The 20,641-nt window shown below is 30.2% G+C and overlaps 1 protein-coding gene across 6 annotated transcripts in view; it reads right to left on the bottom strand.

Moving 5' to 3' along the window:
* Positions 1–678: 678 nt before the first annotated feature.
* The window catches only part of LOC123268367, a 29,681-nt gene continuing 9,718 nt past the window's right edge, over positions 679–20,641 (bottom strand). For 5 of the 6 annotated variants that reach the window (XM_044733359.1, XM_044733360.1, XM_044733358.1 and 2 more), the window contains 6 exons: positions 18,642–18,866; positions 17,548–18,113; positions 8,045–8,225; positions 4,193–4,327; positions 3,424–4,103; positions 680–1,281 (listed from right to left, as the gene is read on the bottom strand). In XM_044733359.1, the coding sequence (XP_044589294.1) occupies positions 832–1,281; positions 3,424–4,103; positions 4,193–4,327; positions 8,045–8,225; positions 17,548–18,113; positions 18,642–18,864 (2,235 nt within the window). In that variant the 5' untranslated portion in view covers positions 18,865–18,866 and the 3' untranslated portion in view covers positions 680–831. Of the gene's footprint in view, positions 1,282–3,423; positions 4,104–4,192; positions 4,328–8,044; positions 8,226–17,547; positions 18,114–18,641; positions 18,867–20,641 lie in introns of all 6 variants that reach the window. The other variant, XM_044733364.1, reaches the window with a different exon arrangement.

The raw sequence follows: 20,641 nt of genomic DNA, 5'->3' as shown, positions 1-20,641 counted from the left end.
TTATATCATTGACTAAGTGTAATATGGGTGTGATAGAGGCATTTAAAGATCACAAAATTGCTTGACCTTGACAAGTCGAGTATAAAGCACAACCTCACGCGCTTCGCGCTATGAGGCGTGCAATTGTAGACTTTAAATGATAAATATTACAAAGTGATTATTAAAATCACGATTTTACTGTTTGAAGTGGTAATTTTTTCCAGTTGATCATTACTTATTATAAATCGACTATTATTTATTACAGTTTACTTTTTTCCCACAAAGTTTACTTTTTTACATAATTAAAACAATTAAAAATCAAACGCATTCGAGGAAAATCTTCTTGAAATCCGGCGCGGAGCCTCCGATGTGTCTTAGGGTAGCGTCGAATTTATAATTATATACTACATTGGATAATGAGTATCTGATCCTCGATTATTTTTAATTTTTTCGAAAATCACAATATTTTTTCTTTCAAAATTTAGATTGAGTTCTGATGGAAATTTCCCCATTGGAACCTAAGAGTGGAACCCAATTGGTTTTACTTTCAAATTTCTTATCAACTACGGATAAAATTTCAATATTATTTTTTTTAATTAAAGATTAAACAATGACAGTAAAATTAAAACCACTAGATCAACATTAATCACTTTATTAAATAAGATACAAATTTACAATAATTATATACATTTAATAATTAATTACTCAATAATAAAAACACGGGTTAATAAAATAGTTAAAAAAATATATATTACATCATTGAACACAATCGCTAAGTTAATTACTCTCTATATTAATTAGTAATACCATTAATTTATTCATTATCATTAACATAATTAAAACGATTCAAAATCAAACGCATTCGAGGAAAATCTTCTTGAAATCCGGCGCGGAGCCTCCGATGTGTCTTAGGGTAGCGTCGCTCACGCTGTCATGGTGGATCTCGGATCTTTTAAGGGTGCCTTTGAGACTAGCATTGCCGAGCTTTTCTTGGGATTTCTCCTCTGGGAACAGCTTGTCCAAATCGTTCATCGAGTAACCGGGGGAGATTTTCTTCAAATGGTACGACTGGATCGTCGGTTTTGTGTTTACGATAAGTTTTACGTTCTTTTTATTTGATGAATTTTTATTATTACTGTTACTATTACTAATATTATGAATGTTTTTATTATTATTTGCAAGAGGGTTCACTTTGTTAACAGATGCGGTGTTCTCAATGATCCAGGTGTCGTCGATGATCTTTGGTGTGAATGATCTCATGTTAATTTTGTCAGGTAATTTTTTCGGTGAGAATATTTCGGTCTGAAAATAAAATAATAAATTAATTTTTCAGTAAATATGATAGAATTTTTACTTAAAGTCTTTAGTTAAATGACTTGTAGCAAAAGAAAAAGAAAATTTTAAAAAGTACGAAGCTATTTTGGTCTGATTTTGAGAATAAGAGTTCAAATCAGATCTCCAAATTTTGAGATCCTAGGAAGCCGTTCCGACTTTTCCCGGCTGGACGTCCGGCCGCGTGTTTGTGTGTATGTATGTAAATAAAATTTTGTCGTAAGATATCTTTAGAACGAATCAACCGATCGAGATGAGCGACACGGCGTTCGAAAGTGTTCATTGAGACTTCGATCTGATTTTATTTTAAAGTCAATCGTACTTTGCCCGAGAAAAAGATATGAAAAACAAATAAAAACCAAAAAAACAATTTTTTTCAAGTTTTTTCTAAATAACTTTCAAAATATTTGACTAATCAACTCCAGACTTCAGAGATACTTTTTTGGACTTAAAAGACTAAATCGAATGCCGCCAATCAAGTCAAAATCGAACGACAAGTTCAAAAATTCTAGCCATTTAAAAATTTAGTAAGTACTCGTTTTTTTGAGATAACTTTTAAATTCTTTGATTGATTGACTCAAGAGCTTATAAACAATTTTTGTACTTAAAAAATTGCATCGAATGCCCTGAAGCAAATCAAAATCGACCGACGCGTTCAAAAGTTATACCCAAAAATTTCTAAATAATCATTTTTTAACTTCCCGCTAAGAAAATTGGAGATTTTCAAAAATCGGAAAGTTATTGGTTTTACCCCGTTTTGCAAAAATCGAGTATTCATCAGATCTTGACGTTTTAAGGTCACAGGAAGCTGTGTCCGAGAAAAAGATATTAAAAATAAATAAAAACCAAAAAAACAATTTTTTTTAAGTTTTTTCTAAATAACTTTCAAAATATTTGACTAATCAACTCCAGACATCAGAGAAACTTTTTTGGACTTAAAAGACTAAGTCGAATACCGCCAAGCAAGTCAAAATTGAACGACAAGTTCAAAAATTCTAGCCATTTAATAATTTAGTAAGTACTCGTTTTTTTGAGATAACTTTTAAATTCTTTGATCGATTGACTCAAGAGCTTATAAACAATTTTTGTACTTAAAAAATTGCATCGAATGCCCTGAAGCAAATCAAAATCGACCGACGCGTTCAAAAGTTATACCCAAAAATTTCTAAATAATCATTTTTTAACTTCCCGCTAAGAAAATCGGAGATTTTCAAAAATCGGAAAGTTATTGGTTTTACCCCGTTTGGCAAAAATCGAGTATTCATCAGATCTTGACGTTTTAAGGACACAGGAAGCTGTGTCCGAGAAAAAGATATGAAAAACAAATAAAAACCAAAAAAACAATTTTTTTTAAGTTTTTTCTAAAAAACTTTCAAAATATTTGACTAATCAACTCCAGACATCAGAGACACTTTTTGGACTTAAAAGACTAAGTCGAATACCGCCAAGCAAGTCAAAATTGAACGACAAGTTCAAAAATTCTAGCCATTTAAAAATTTCTAAAAACTCGTTTCTTTGAGATAACTTTTAAATTCTTTGATCGATCGACTCAAGAGCTCATAAACAATTTTTGTACTTAAAAAATTGCATCGAATGCCCTGAAGCAAATCAAAATCGACCGACGCGTTCAAAAGTTATACCCAAAAATTTCTAAATAATCATTTTTTAACTTCCCGCTAAGAAAATCGGAGATTTTCAAAAATCGGAAAGTTATTGGTTTTACCCCGTTTGGCAAAAATCGAGTATTCATCAGATCTTGACGTTTTAAGGACACAGGAAGCTGTGTCCGAGAAAAAGATATGAAAAACAAATAAAAACCAAAAAAACAATTTTTTTTAAGTTTTTTCTAAAAAACTTTCAAAATATTTGACTAATCACAAAAATTTCTAAATACTCGTTTTTTTGAGATAACTTTTAAATTCTTCGATCGATCGATTCAAGAGCTTATGAACAATTTCTGTACTTAAAAAATTGCATCGAATGCCCCGAAGGAAATCAAAATTGGACGCGTTCAGGAGTTATAGCCAAAAATTTCTAAATAATCGTATTTTTGTTATAACCTTGGGATTTTTTAGCTCGAAGAGCTAAAAAATCAACCATTTAGAAGCTTACCTTGGTCCCTTTCCTTTGAAAGAACTCAAAATCATCATTAGCCACAGTAGTAACCGAACAGCAGCTCCTACTGCGACTTTTACAAGAACTAAGAGTGTCATCAAAGTTCTCGTTATCAAAATCGCAGCTTCCGTCATCAGAACTATCAAACCCGTCCTCATCATAGTCCTTCCTCATAAGATCCATCTGCCTGTCCTTCCGAATGAGGTCCTTGATGTCATAAGTCCTTGAATCCAGACCCACGCGCAGGTACTTTGACTGATCAAAACTCTGGTTGCGTCTCACCAAATTTCGGGTGAACTCCTGTTCGTCCTTCCTGGTCTGGATCTTGAGGTCCTTGTCCTTCTTAGGAACCTCCTCGCGGATTTCATCAAGACTCCTGGCGAACTGCTTCCTCTTGGGGTCTTCCAGCTGGACCAGGTTCTCCATGTTCTGCCCAAAGACATCGGTGCTGCAGATCTTCCTTTTGGTTCCGAATTCAAAGTTCTCGTTCATTTTTATCAGCCGTTGCGTCGACTGGGTGTCAATTGAGTTGGTCTTAGAGTCTTTGTGCTGACGAGGTTCGAATGTGGAACTCGTGAACGAAGTCAGTTCCGCAGGCAGTGAACCGTAGTTGTCATCTGTTAGAGATTGGGCGCGCGGGTAGTGCTGGATGCCCATTGTTATTGTTCCAGTTCGTGCTGAAAAATGTAAATTAATTTTTTTAATTAGTATCTTGCAATTTATCGTGCTATGTAACTTCAAAATTTAATGAATTATTGATTGGTACCTCGGTTTTGATGATTATGAAGCCTGCCGTAAAGGCTGCCATTGGTAAGCGGAAATTTCAAGCCATGGTTTAGGTTGAGTTGTAATTTGTACTCAGCGTCTTGTTCAAAATGACGAAATTTACCATCTACGCCACCTTAGGACAGAATTTTATGAAATATTTTCTAGGTATTTTTTGGGATTAGTTGAAGCTATTTCCACTCTTATTGCGCGCACACAAAAAAATATATTCTTGAATCAAGTATATAATTTTGAAGAACTTAATCTTTCTGATTTGAGTAGAAAAATTCTTGAACTAAATAAATTTTTCTTAATTTAAGGAAATTTTACATGATTCAAGAATTTTTCGTCTTGATTCAAGACAATTTCCCTCTTCAAAATTATTTTCTTGGTTCAAGGATCTTTCTCTCTATTCAAGTTAATTTTTTTTTCAGTGCACGCATGAAAACAATTTTGTTAAATTAACAGAAGATAGGATAACTGAAAAATATGTTCTGGTAACAAATGAGTGTAGTTATAGCAACAAATCCATTATAGTTGCATTAATAAAATGTTTCAAGTTGTACTAACAAACCAGTTTGTTGTTATCATAAAATGACTTTGTTGCTATAACAAAATAATTTTTCTTGCTCTCCTAGCCGAAAGTACGCTCTTCCTGGCAGCAATTTACTCAAACCGAAGGAACAGGAAGAAAAAAACATCAAGGACCTCATTCGGAAGGACAGGCAGATGGATCTTATGATCAGGAAGGACTATGATGAGGACGGGTTTGATAGTTCTGATGACGGAAGCTGCGATTTTGATAACGAGAACTTTGATGACACTCTTAGTTCTTGTAAAAGTCGCAGTAGGAGCTGCTGCTCTGAACAGGAAGAGCAACTTTTATGGCCTGCTCTAACGCATGCGCGCTACGCATATTTTCTGGCTCGGCAGCACAGAACCTCGCTTTCTTTCGCATTTTCGTTGCGCGACCGGCCTATACAGCGAGTTTCAACTGTATATATATATAAGTCACAACATCGTCTGTATGTAACATGTCAGCGCATAAACTAACCAAAAAATGTCAAAAAATAAAAATAATTTTTAACTAGATCATTGTTAATGAACTATTTAATAATAATACTGCACAAATAATTTATATAAAAAGTTTAAAAAATAAAACATAATAGTTTTGTCAATTTTATTTGCTTTTTTTTATATTTTGATAGTTAGTAAAGCAATGTTTATAAAACGATCCATGTACTCGACAAACTTGTTATAATTTAATTTCAATCTTTCTTAGCCGTCGAATTCTAATTAAAAACTAATTTTTAATCAACTTAAAAAAATAAATTCTGTAATTAGAATGAGTTTAAATATTAGTGACAAATTCTGTGCATGATATCACTCTTAATCAGAGCATTTGTTAGTAAAGTTTAAAATAACATTTTTTTTTAATTTATTAACTTTTATTTTTTTTTTTTTTTATACCCACCCCGACCAGCAAAGCCTCGGCTTTGCAAAAGTCGGGCGGTGCCCCCCTCACGCCCGGCAAAACCTCGGCTTCGCCTCGGTTCGCCTTCCACGGGGTTGCGTACTTTCGGCTGGAGAGCAAGAAATAGTATATTACATACCTAGGCGAGTAAAATAAGAAAAGTCTCAGATCACATGTAATTGTTGGCCGAGGCGAAGCCGAGGTTGACAAACATGTGATCTGAGGCTTTACTTTTTACTGGCCAAGGTGTGTATACTATTTTTCTGCTCGACGTAGCCGGAATGTGGCAACTTTGTTTAGCGCAGCGGCCAGAAAGTTGCCACTTTCCGGCCGGAGGGCAGAAAAATAATATACAACCCATGACCAGACTCGGCTACGCCTCGGCCATCATATCCCATACGCCAGGAAATCCAACTTTCTGGCCTTGGGTTGTAATATACTATCGTTGCAATAACAAAACTAATTTGTTGCCAAAATATTTTCCAAATCAGCTGTAGCTGATTTTAGAATTTTTTAAAATGTATTCTTATAAAATTTACGGTAGCAAATTTATTTGTTATTCCAACAAATTCTCATTGTTATTATTACCAATTCTCTTTATCACTTCAACAAATTGTCTTTGTTACTCCTACAAATTCTCTTTGTTATTTTAATAGAATAATTTTGGTGTTTCAACAAAAAAATTTGTTATACCAACTAAAGTATTTTGTCGAATTAACTTAAAAATTTTGCTATAGTAACAAAACTGTTTTATTTTTATAACTTTTATCAATAACTTGTTATAACCTTAATTTTATTATTTTACCACAACATATCTTAGGTTATCTTAACAAAATTTTTTTCTGCGCGCGCGTAATTCAGCTGAGGCTATCCCTACTTTTATTGCGCGCGCAACTTACTGTAGAATCCTTTACTATACTATACTGTAGTATCTTACTGTCGTAATATGCTACAGGGTCTTACAGCAACTCGCATGGAAAAATATGCACAAGATCCAAACTTAGACATTTATTTTCTTTGAAAAAAATATATTGTATAAGGTAAAAGCCCCAATTATTGACGGGGGTCTAAATATTGACACCCTAAATTATTTTTAAATATATTAAATTATCTGTAATAAGAATAACGATCAAATAAATTTTTATTAAATTCTAATTGATTAAAAAATTGAAAAAAATCACATTCAGTTCAAAATATTAAATATTAATTATTAAAAAAAAATAAAGTTAGCACCAGTTCATCAAATCAGCTTACGAGCGTCTATTTTCTTAACAACTTTGGTTAGAAAAGCATTTTTTTTAACTGCCGAGTTTAAATTAATTTTTTCATGTAATTATATGATCTATTTTTTTTTTTAATTAACAATATATGAAATATTTATAAAATTAAATAATCGAAATTAATTGTATGCTTTACGATATTTAAATAATGGGAGTCAATAACTAGTTCATAATTTTTATGGTGAATCCCATATTGACAGCCAGTCGACAGCGCTATGACGCCTTTTTTTTAAGTATAAAATACGTTATATACGCGATTATATTCAAGGCTTTTAACTGTCAAATAACTCGGCGTGTTTTAGTGTTAAATAAGTTTTTAAATAAATTGTTATATTTTTCATAATAATTATTCATTCATAGAAATTATTATTAATTAACTTTAATAATATTGATTACTTTATACCAAGTTTTTGATAAATAACAATATAACCAAATGATTCGACGCATGTGCAGTAGGGGCGTCAATAATTGGGGTTATGGTACGTCAATAATTAGATCAATCAGTTTTTTAACCCGTCAATAATTGGTGTATCCAGATCATATATTTAATTATTTAAAATTAATTAGTAAATATCACTGATTATAATTTTAAAAAAAGAAATTGATTAGTTAAAACATTACTGAAGACATTACCACAAACAAAATTCATCGATATTTATATTTGATTGCTTAAAAAAAATGAAATCATAACTTTGTCTCTTATAGCGTCAATAATTGGGGCTTTTACCTTACAATACATACAATTATAATTTTTAAATCACTTCATATCTAAATAAAAAAGCTTAGTAAAAATCTTGTACCAAGAAAATTATTTAAAGAAATTTTTTGTCTTGATTCAAGCTGAAAATTTCTTAAATCAAGAAATTAGTTTTTGGTTTGAGTAAATTTTATTTGTCTAAGAAATTTTTCGACTTTATTAAAGATCAATGTCTTATCTTCAAAATGAATTTTTTGCAAGTATAGGTATTATATAAGTCATATATGTAGATGCCGCATGTATGTTTTTCCATGCGAGAAATTGCGCGCGCAACAACAACAACAGTATAGATATATCCTCAGTTAATAATATTTAAATTAAATTTTTGGGTTTATTACTCACAGTGAGCTAGTTTTCGCATATTATCTTGCTTGGTGTAAACTTTAGCGACGTATCGGCAGAACATTTTGTCGAATATCGCGAGAAATACTGGCAGTAATGTGTCTTTTATCAACGGCAGCCATATTGCGATGTTTTGAGGCGTGCAAAAGCCGTTTAGTAGTTCAGGCCTTATTGAAATCACCTGAAAATTAAAAAAAAAATATTTTAATTTTTATTCTTACTATTTTTTGACATTAAAATTATTTATATACATTTTTTCATAAAATAATTGCAATTTTTTTCCATTTAATTTAAACAATGTTATTCCAGTAGAGGCCTTGTTTTTATTTCTTTTGAAATTAAAATAGAACTGTTAATTAAAAAAAGAAATATACAAATGTATATTTATTTGCTCATCAAAATGGTTAGATATTAGTCTTACGTCGTAAAAAACTTTCGATTTTACGTGATTCGGTGAAAACAAACGGTCGCGCTTTCAGGAGTTCGTGTATCGTTATAATGTATATCGTTATCTTATTTAATATATATTGCATTTTATATTATTATATAGAATATATGGTCTTTATTTTATTTATTTGTTTCACGCTGGCTATTACAATCACTAGATAATAAATTATTATTATTAGCATTAAGAATAATTAAAATAATAATTTAAATGTTAATATTAATATTTTTTAAAAACTATTATTATTATTATTTACTATTTTTTCCGAAGATCGGTGTTTTTACTAATTAAAGAGTTCTATATTTCAAAGCCATTATCCCCGATCCAAATTGATGTTAGGCTAATTTTAAATTTTACATTAAATTTTTATTTATTAAATTCTTTAAATTTTAATTTTTACTTATTATTTATTTTCACCACATTACTGTCGGTATGAGCACTCATACCAACCTTGGGTGAATATATCTAACAATTAAAAATCTTTATTTTAATCGAAGATTAAGCAAATATGTTATATTCTTTACTGTGGTGAAATAATGTGGTGAAAATAAATAATAAGTAAAAATTAAAATTTAAAGAATTTAATAAATAAAGATTTAATGTAAAATTTAAAATTAGTTTAACATCAATTTGGATCGGGGATAATGGCTTTGAAATATAGAATTACTAGCCGTTACCCGCCCGCTTCGCGTGGCGTACAATATACCCAGATAGCAAAATGACGTATTAAGTTATTCCGAATGAGCTCAGATTTCTGATTTGGACGTCAGAGTCTACGTCTAAAAGACGTCTTTAAGACCTTCTGAAGAGGTCGAATGCGCCGCTTATTGTAGACTTTAAGAACTCATCAAAACGAGCTCTTAAAGAGCTCTTTTTTCTGAACTCGCACAAATAAATGATTTTTTATCTCTATACGCTATTATAATGATAACAATAATAAGAACACAACAAAAATAATATTAATAATAATAATAATAATAATAAAAGTAAATTATGAAAAATAATTCAGAGTTTCATGAAGCACCGATGCTGATTTCGAATGTTTATTATTTTAGTTAGACCTAATATTGTCGGTTTAAAGAGAGAAAGTGAAAATCGCAATTGCCGTAACTAAGATTCGAACCCTAGTCGCGCGCGTGCTAGATCGATACCTAACCCCCTACGCTGTTCAAACGATATGTCGTTACACATCTCATTATTCTTATAAGCTAAGTTTATATAGTGATGAAATGTTGCGATCATTGTCTATATTATTTATTCTATTTGATACTGTGTATCGATAGAGAAAAAGTAACTTTTACGAATATTTATATACTAAAAATATTCAAAAGTCTACCTGTAATATTTTTTAAATAGTCTATATAAATTTTGTTTACTTTTCACAATATAAAATCTAATAGATAAATTAATGAATATTAAAAATTCAACAATAATTAATCAGTATATAGTTATAAGATATCGTTAAATTCGAATAAAATGTTTAAAATTGATACATGCAAAGTACTCCTTAAATGTAGAAAGTTCACATAATTTCTTCAGATTAGAATCCAATTTTATTATTTTATCTAAATTAGTTTGATTACGAACCAGATTTTAACATTATTGCCAACTACTTCATAATATAATTTAAAATTTTTGAAAAATTTAATTAACCTGGATTAAGAGAAATGAGTTAACCTATGCCAAGTGTATATCTATATATTAATCTATTCAAATTGTTTTAAATCATTTAATTCGAATTATTTTTAATCATTTTCAATTTAATTTCTCAATCAGGAAAGTAATAAATGAAAAATGAATAAGATTTTGACAGCTTTATATTAAAAAGAAATTTGTTTTTTTGTTTATAATGTCTATAAGCTCATTATACGCAACTCAAAAAGAAGTCCAAAAAAGGGACTCAGTTAGATGTCAGAAAATTGACTCCAAACTTATGAGTTCATTAAGAGCTCTTAGTTCTGACCTCGTAAAAAAGAGCTCCTTAAGACGTCACATTAGGACTTCTATAAGAAGTTTTTTAAAAGACTTCATACTGAAATCTTTCTGACTTGAATGCTGACTGGGTACGTGTATTTGTATATCTATATTCACAAATATAGGTATACAAATACATAGAGTGATCATATAATGGTACATGATCATCTATTAGGGCTTTTACCTTATATAAAAATTTTTAATTTTTTTTATATTTAATGCCTTCTTATTATCCTTTAGGAATTGAATTTTATAATTTTTTAATTAACGCCCACGCAAGGATTTGTGAGGGTGGCATTTCATAAAATTCATTCTTTACAGCTCAAAAACTCCAAAAAAATCAATCTGGCCAAGTTTCAATCCTTTAGCTGCTATACACGGGAAAAAAATTCTGGGAAAATTTACGATACAACTATTGTAAAGCTGAACTATACTTTTATTACTATTAATTGTCAAATATTTTAGAAGAAAAAATACTATTTATTCATTAAAAAATACAATATTACTATTGTAAAAAGTAAGAGATGAAAATTTCCAGTGCTGCCTCTGTATCTTTCCAATAGAACTATAGCAAATTTTACAATAGTTGAATTGGAATGTTTCTCAATTAGTGTGAGTGATGGCCGTGCACAGCGCTAGACTCCGAGTTTATGTAAATGTTAAAGGATGTGGGTCTTAGTTTACCTCGGATAGCGTAGAGGGAGAGTCTCTGGCTGCCAACACAAAGTTCTGGGTTCGATTCCCAGATAGCACGAGAATGTCGGTTTCTTTTTTCGATTACTGTTCAGGTACCAATTAGTCCAACCTTCTATCTCTCTCCCTCCCTAATATTTCTTTTAAAAAAACCAACTGTGAATTTTTACAATAGTTGAATTGTAAAGTTTACAAACATATATTGTATAATTTGCTCTATAGTATCCGACTTTTTAAGACTTTTGCTAGTCTTATTTGTTGGATAAAATTTACAATAGTAGATCGTAAAAATCATTAAATGAGAAATATAGTCCACCGTTACTATTTTATTTAGTAAAAATTACAATAGTAAAATAGTAAAAACTCCTTCAATTTTCTTTCCGTGTAGATTAAAAGGTACAATTTCTTTTAATTTTACGCCCACGCACGGACATGTGGGGGGTAGAATTTAATGAAATTTATTCTTAACAGCTCAAAAACGCCAAAAAAGCATTCTGGCCATGTTTCAAAGTATTAATAGCTATAGATTGAAATTTACGAATTTTTTCTTAATTTGACGCCCACGCACGGGCACGCCAGGGGGGTGGAATGTCACAGAATTCGTTTTTAAAAAATTTCTAAATGTAATTTGAAACATTCTGACCAAGTTTTGAACTATTAAAAGCCATAATTGAAAAATATGAATTTTTTTTCGTGAACACCCCCGCAACCCCCCTTGTGGGTGGAATTTCGTGAAATCCGTTCTTAGCTGACCTCTACTTGGCAAAAGGAATATTCCTGCCAAATTTCAAGTCTCTAGGTCTTATAGTTCCAGAGATATCGTGATGAGTGACTATCTATATCTATAGAAAGTCTCCTATATATATATATATATATATATAGATATATAGATTATTATTATTATTATTATTTTTTTTTTTTTTTTTATTAATTTCAATCAAAATTTTTTGAAAGCTCCAAAAAAAATTCTACTTCCTTAAAAAAAATCGTAATTGCGTCAAAATAAATTCACGAAACCATTAAAAATTTAAAAGTTATTTAATAATAGAGTTCATAATTGTATTGAGGATTTTCAAACGACTGCACATGCCGGATTCTAGGTTGGTTGAACTCTGGGTGTGACATCCGGAAATTCACTCAAATATTAAAAATATTTTGCAATTATAATACTTTGCTTTTCAAAAAATTCTGCATTAAGAAACAATTAAAATTCATTTAAAGCAAGTAACAACAGTAAATAAATAAATAACTCAATTAAATAATTAGCAAGATTCAGAATTTCCGAGTCAGTGAAAGTTGCAATAACATATTTTTAAGTAATTATAAATATTAATGGTAATTTTTAAGTAGTGTTATCATCATAAATAATAAATTACAAAAGTTCAAGTTTTAAGAGTTAATGTTAATTATTTATGTGTTTAGAGCAGTAGTTGAAAATTTTGAAATAATATATATATAATATAATAAGAGGAGAAATTTTAACGTTTCACCAGCATGCTCGAGTACCTTTCTATTCATATCTTGTGACAAGTGCTATTGTTATTATTCCCGTTGTTAATCATAACGCGCTCCCTCTTGTTATTTTTATTACTATTATAATTATTTATTATTATAATTATTGTTGTCCTCATTTGACGGTACAAATACGACAGTCAATTGCATAAGTTTAGGACAATAATTAATGTTTAACAAGTCAACGCATGTTAAATCTATTAGAGTATTTACATGCTCACTCATTCAATTTTCGTTTCTAAAATTTTTTTTTTTTACTCTTTAAATTTATTTTAAAGAGTCAATTTTAATGTCTAACTCAACTAAATATTTTTTTTATCTATTTATTTAACCTGTGTAAATATTATTTATAGAATTTTAACGATCAAGATTGTAATATAATAAAAATTTTCTATTTATCTTATGACTATTTTAAAAGTAGGTAAATTTTCACCGGCATAATTTCACTCATAGAAAGAACGATTAATCTTACGCTAATACACCATCAGCTCATGGTTTAAGCTTACGGCAAAGTGAATGTTTGTTCTATCTTGTATAATGTGTGTGTATTTATTTACAATGTTTTAATATTTTTATAACAACGCCTTATTTCACTTATGTTCTGTGAAACTATCAAAATGATTATTATTTTAATTACGCACACGCATTATATTATAATAATAATAATGAACGGTGATAAAAATAATGATAATGATATTAATAAAAACTAATAATTTATTTAAAATTATTATTATTAAAATTTGAATTTTACAAGTGTAATAATAATAATAATAATAATAATAATAATAATAATAATAATAACTAGCAACCTTGCAGTCACTACGTGACTGCCGTGATTTGTTAACTATAAAAAATTAAAATTTTGCTTTATTAAATAATGACTTTTGTTAAATTGCACTGTATTTATATAATTTATATATAAATATATGAGAAATTGCTGTGGGTACTCAAATGGAAGGTCTTGATGAGTATAACTTCGGGATGAGTTTATATCTTTAAAAATGTCAATAGTTCACAAGATATTTGTTAAAATGCCCGGTACTTTCTTAAATATTGATGTTTTTAAAGATATAAGCTCATCCCGATGCTACACTCATCAAAAGCTTTCATTAGAGTACCCACATGCATTTTTATATATTTCTCATATATTCATATATATATAAATATATAAAATATATAAAAAATTGATGTGGGTACTCAAATGAAAGGTCTTGATGAGTATAACTTCGGGATGAGTTTATATCTTTAAAAATGTCAATAGTTCACAAGATATTTGTTAAAACGCCCTGTACTTTCTTAAATATTGATGTTTTTAAAGATATAAGCTCATCCCAATGTTACACTCATCAAAAGCTTTCATTAGAGTACCCACATGCATTTTTATATATTTCTCATATATTCATATATATAAATATATAAAATATATGAAAAATTGATGTGGGTACTCAAATGAAAGGTCTTGATGAGTATAACTTCGGGATGAGTTTATATCTTTAAAGATGTCAATAGTTCACAAGATATTTGTTAAAATACCCTGTACTTTCTTAAATATTGACATTTTTAAATATATAAGCTCATCCTGATGTTACACTCATCAAGAGCTTTCATTTGAGTACCCACATGCATTTTCATATATTCATATATATAAATATATAAAATATATGAAAAATTGATGTGGGTACTCAAATGAAAGGTCTTGATGAGCGTAACATAGGGATGAGCTTATATCTTTAAAAATATCATTAGTTGACAAGATACAATGTCATTTCTTAATTACTTACACTTTCTAAAATATAAACTCATTTCGATGTTATACTCATCGAGACCTTTCATTTAAGTACCCACATGGCATTTTTTATATATGTTATATATATGGTATTCGTGAAATATATAAATATATAAAATATATAAAAAATTGATGTGGGTACTCAAATGAAAGGTCTCGATGAAGAACATCGGGATGAGTTTATATCTTTAAAAATATCAATATTCCACAAGATACAAGGTCATTTCTTAATTATGTATCTAAAGATATTTTCGAATGCAGCCTAAATACTTATAATAAATTAAATATCGGTGAGAATGAAATGAAACCTTGAAAAGGCACAAATTTATGTCAAGACCTTTGTAATGACACTAAATTACACTAAAAAAAACCGATTTTAACCGAATTATATAGATGAAAATTCGGTTCAATGTTCCAAAGTCTAATTTTTAAAAAAATATTATTAATATTTACAAAGTTAATCCTGAGATAAATTGTTTGAAGTATTTGTAACTAATTTTGCATTTAAACCTTGTTTCAGTCAAATAAAAATCTATCACTCTATAAAATTGTATTAAATAAGAAATTTCCAGCAATAGTTCTTATTAAACCTCCACATAATCCAACTAATAGGAAGTGAACAGTGATTATCAAGCATAATCATAATTCAGCTTGCGTCGAGGATTGGAAACCTGGAGAAATTGTGACCTAATCTCAAGCATCGCGATTAAAATAACCAATTTATCAAACTAGACTCTTTTCGCGAGAGAGTTCAGTTCCTTAATAAAAAAAAAAAAAAAAAAAACAAGGACTGATAACCCGCGTATGCAATTTTAATCCACGTTCAATACAGCGGATAGGAGGAGTGTTCAAGTATTGACACAGATTGATCGTTATGCATGATCTGTAACCAGTAGATTGGGTTAGCCTTTTTGAGTTCACGAGGTCGGAATAAAATTATTTTATTAGCATTATCACTGCTTTTAGATTTTTGCGTACGTGCTTCGTGTAGCAATCCGCCCGTTTTTGTACAAAGGAAAAGTGTTATCCAATTAGGAAGATTTCTTCACTCTCTATTATTCGCCCCCGATATAATGATCTGGTGACGAAACCAATCATAAAAAGGGTCTTGCAATTCATCAACTCCCTCATTAAAAGATCCTTTTTCGAAGAAAAGGCCGCTGATTTGTTTCCTTTTAGAAAACTCGCTCAACTTTCTGACTACTGATCGCTAATTCGGCTTATGTTACCCTAATTGGCCCAAAAGATCACATAAAAAAAAGGTTAATTTAGATCAAGAAATTTTTCAGTCATTTATATTAAGAGAGAAAGAACGAATGAAAGAGACAATAAAATAAAAAAAATAAAATAAAGAATAATAAATTAAATAAATTCTTTACACAATTCAAAACAGAAATACGTTTATTGAATTTAATTTTGCATTTAAATTTTTATTAATATTCATTTTAATTATTATATACTTGTGATATATTATTTTGCACGATTCATGATCCGAAGCATCAAAGAGTTCTACGATCTAAAAATTTAATTTTATTATTTTATAATTAAATGAGCATTATGAGTCGTGCACTTTTGAATTTTCTAAATTCAAGAAATTTTTTTTAATTAATAGGATTTAAAAAGTTGAATTAAGAAAATAACTTTTGATTGGAGAATTTATTTTTAAATTAATCCAACATTTTTATTGGAACGTTAAGGACTTGGAAATTTAAGAAATTATTTTCTAAGCTTGAGAAGTAAATACTTGACTCAACAACATCAATGTTCGAGACTTGAGAATATTTATTTTTTGAGAAACTTAAAATAATATAAAATACGCCCGAGACCGGACTCGAACCCTGATCGGACCAAGCACGAAAAAAAGAGTGCTACCACCTAGCAATCACAGCGTAAGCAAACTCACGCTCAATCTGTTGATATATTAGTAATGTGTTATTTTTTGGACATCTTGAGGCGGCACTGCTGTCGGATTGTCTAAAGCCAAGAACATCATCGACAGTGTAATTATTTTGTTTTGGAGTTAGTTAAATATTGCTCTTGTGTAAGAGAGATTTTATTTCTTAGTCCAAAATATTTTATGTTTAAATGGAAAAATATAAATATTTATTGAAAAATAATAAAGCTTTACTGAATTATTTGAAACTTTTGAATCAAAATTTTCAATATCAAATTTTCTTAAATCAAGATTTTCTTTCTCAAAATGTTCTCTAAGAATATTGTTCTTCACCCAATATATCTTTTTTTTCTATAAAAATTTTCTTTAAATACAATATTTTGTTGTTTAATAGCTAATTAGTTCTTCAATAAAATTTTTTACTGATGAAAAAAAATTCTACGCTCATATATACTCTTGTAAAATTTGTCTAATAGCGAGAGGGCATAGCCATCTAGCGGCAAAACCGAAAACTAACTTCTAATAAAAACTCTTAATTAATTAAATATCTTTCAGATCACGAGGATACAAAAACTTCAAATAAAAATTCTTATACCATTGAAATATAATTAAACATTTAATTATTTGAAACTTTTGAATCAAAATCTTCAATATCAAATTTTCTTCAATCAAGATATGTGTTTAGAATTGGGATTTTGGCTTTACAATAAGAGATACTAGATGAAAGGTTCTTATACGCATTTATAAGAACCTTTAAAATAAAAAATTTTATTCCTTTCAAAAATAGTTTTTATTAATTTTTTGTATCTTTAATATTTAGCAAGAAATTTTGAGATTTAATTTTTTTGAACTACTATTCAATTGCTCCTTTAAATTATGGACGTTATTTTTAAACTTTAACCTAAAATTCTAGCTAAATGATCAGAAATACAAAAAAATCGATGACCTTTTCGATAGAAAATTATATTTTCTACAAAAAAAGGTTTCTTATAATTTCTCCGTTTTTTAAATATTTATCAAGAAATTTCAGCTGTTAATTTTTTTTTCGTCATCACTTTGATTAGGAGTGACATCTAACTTTTAAGTTTCACTCTGGCTAAATAATTAAAGGTACAGAAAAAATCAAGATATGCATATCTCAAAATATTCTATAGGCAAGAATATTATTTTAGAGCCCATATAGATTTTTTCTAACTTACCAAAACAGGAAGATGATCGAAGACATAGCAGACGAACAAGATGCTAAATACAGTAGACTTGCTTCCACTCTCGTCTACCCTGGGCTTCCTCTTCCTTAAGCAAGCTCTAGAATTAGTAGACCCACTGGTAAAAGACCCGTTAGAAGGATCCCAATGATGCTGATGATCAAACCCAGAATTCTTGGAACTAGTGTCCGAGAGGTCAGAAACCGACTGCAGAAGCTCAGACTTCGGGGACTGACAAGCGTCCTTGAATATCGTGATGCACAGACCGCAAATTGTGCCGAACAGCAGAAGGATCTTCAGTGCGTTGACGAAGAGCCCGTACTTGACTGAAATCTCTTGAGCCAGAAACACGCAAGTTTCTGATTCAAAGTTGAGGATTCCGGTGAATCCGATGCAAGCGCTGATCACGGTCAGTGAGACCAGGTGGTACTTCAGGTGGTTCTTCGTCAGGCTCGAGTCTTCCTTGGTGAAAATCGCCGCGAAGATTGCGATTGATGTTAGAGTCAGTTGCTGCAATACGCTGGAGGAATTCAGCAGCCAGACTAATGATGAACATATTTCTGTAACACGTTGATTAGATTATTACACAGAAAAAAAGGTTCACTTGAGCCAAGAGAATATTTTTCCTAATTATTTTCTTGAGCGAAAAAAAAATTTTTTTCTGACAAGGAATTTCACTTATTACAATAAAATTAATTCTCTTGCTTTAAGAAATGCGTATATTGATCCAAAAAAATTTATTTAAGTCAAGAAATTCTTCTTGTTTTAAGAAAATTCAGCCTCTTGCTCAAAAAAATTTAGTTCTTGATAGAAGTAAATTTTCTTGTCTTGAGAAAATTTCTCTCTTGCTCCAAAAAATTAAATATAAAGATAGAAGTAAATTTTCAGTAATATTTTTATTGATTAACATGTCAAATGGGAAGATCAAATAATATTTCAAAAACTTCTAAAATTATCTTCCTTCAGGCACCCGAAAATTTTCTTGAGCCAAGAATTTTGTTCTCCAGTCAAGAAATTTTTCTTTCTGTGTACATTTGATTTGTTCTTGCCTGAACTTATCAGAAAATTCTAAAGGAAGAAACTCTTACCTCCAAAGTGATTAACTGGACGTATAAGTGTAAGTATGGCATAAAGTAGTAGCCCCAATTGATGTGCCAAACTCTGTGTGATGATGGCAACTGTGAGGACATCGATCCTACGCTTCAAGGACGACGGCTGGTTCTGGTAGATCAGCAGTGACCAGGATAACAACAGTATGCAAATTGGAGAACCGACACAAGTTGCTAACCATTCGCCCACCTCGCTACGCATTTCTGTAACACAAAATAATTTTTTTTTTTTTTTTTATGATAGACGCAGAATTTTAGAAAACTTTCTTTGAAAAGATCTTCAATGCAATTTTTAATATATTTGGGGCTTCCATAGTGACTGGTGAGACATTTGACTCTGGAATTCCATCAATTATATATAATTATGTGACTGAAACTTATACTATAGTAAAATTTATCTTATAATATAGAAGAATAACTAATTAATAACATCCCTTTGTCAAAAACCTCCATTACTTTTCAAGTTTCTCGTAATTATCATTTGACTGAGTGTGACTGGTGGGACTAAGAAAAATCCTTCTCTCTTACCAAAGGTATACTTAAAGTCCAATTTCAGTTCAACCACTAAACTTTTAAAAAATACTTCCCTCGAAAATACAAAATTTATCCTACAAACATTCAATATTATGAAGAATTAGACTGATTACCTACGTAGAAACAATTAAAAAAAATTAGGAAAACGGTTGACCCTAAAGGCCATCCCTGCAACTTCCCGCTAATTCCGTTAATAACTGGCCGCTTTTTTGAGCTCTTCGAGCTCAAAAGTACAATCTGTGTGTTGTTTTAAGCTCCCCGAGCTCAAAAAGATACCTTTCTATGCTTTTGAGCTCTTTGAGCTCAAAAGTCTGATAGAAGTTTCATAGAACACTATTTTTTGAATTTTTAAACCGCAATAACTTTTGAATAAATGAACCGATTTTTACGCGGTTGGCGGCATTCTACGCAGTTTTTTAAGCCTCATAAATAATTTCTAAGTTTCAATTGGTCAAACTAGAAATTTCGGAGTAACTCTGAAAAAACACTTTTTTCGGTTTTCTTTCGTTCACGATATCTCTCGAACGAATCAACCGATTTTGATCGGATTGGTGGCGATCGACGTGGTTTTTCAAGGTTGAGAGATGATTAGTTTTTGGAATCGATCGGTTGAACCGTTTAAAAGTTATCCCAAAAAAACCACTTCAGAAAAAATTTTTTTTCCTACTTTTTTTTAGATTTCTCCAAATTCTCAAAATCTATCGGTCCAAATCGGTTCAAATTAACAGGAAATCTAAGTTTGGCGAAGCCCTTTTGAATGGCACCAACCGCGATGAAATCGGTTCAACCGTTCAAAAGTTATAAGAGGTTTACATACTTACACACACACACACACACACACACACACACACACACACACACACACACACACAGACATAGTGACACCCTCGCGGGAATAGTCAGGAAAGCTTCCTAGAACCTCAAAACGTCGAGATCTGATGAAAACTCGATTTTCGAAAAACGGGGTAAAACCAATAACTTCCCGATTTTTGAAAATTTTCAATTTTCTTAGCGGGAAGTTAAAAATTGTTTTTATTGTGACTGGTGGGACAGGCATTTGTGACTGGTGGGACAAGTACAAAATGTCTACATCAAGTTGTTTATTAAAAATTGTTTATTAAAAAGTTTATTAATAATAAATTAGGACTAAATTAGAAAAATTTTTAAATTTTAGTCATTTTCTAATTTCGCATGGAATGCCCTTATGGTTAGTAAATTTTCCTGGAGAATGTTCTTTGATGTTAGTCACGACAGGTTTGTGGATAAAAGTAGAAGGGTGATGTTGTGGCAGAGTTGATATACCAATAAATGTCATAAGAGACATTTAAATGTTTCTCATCGTGTTTCTGGCTTGTATTATATTTTTATACCTTGATGCAACTCTGGCTTTTCGCTATAAGTTGAGCAACTTTCTAGTCAGCATGTAAACTGCTGTTTAAATTTCA

Source organism: Cotesia glomerata, linkage group LG7 (assembly GCF_020080835.1).
Source record: "Cotesia glomerata isolate CgM1 linkage group LG7, MPM_Cglom_v2.3, whole genome shotgun sequence".
NCBI lineage: Eukaryota > Metazoa > Arthropoda > Insecta > Hymenoptera > Braconidae > Cotesia > Cotesia glomerata.
Note: the sequence above shows the minus strand (reverse complement) of the source record. Positions and strands in the feature narration are given on the sequence as shown.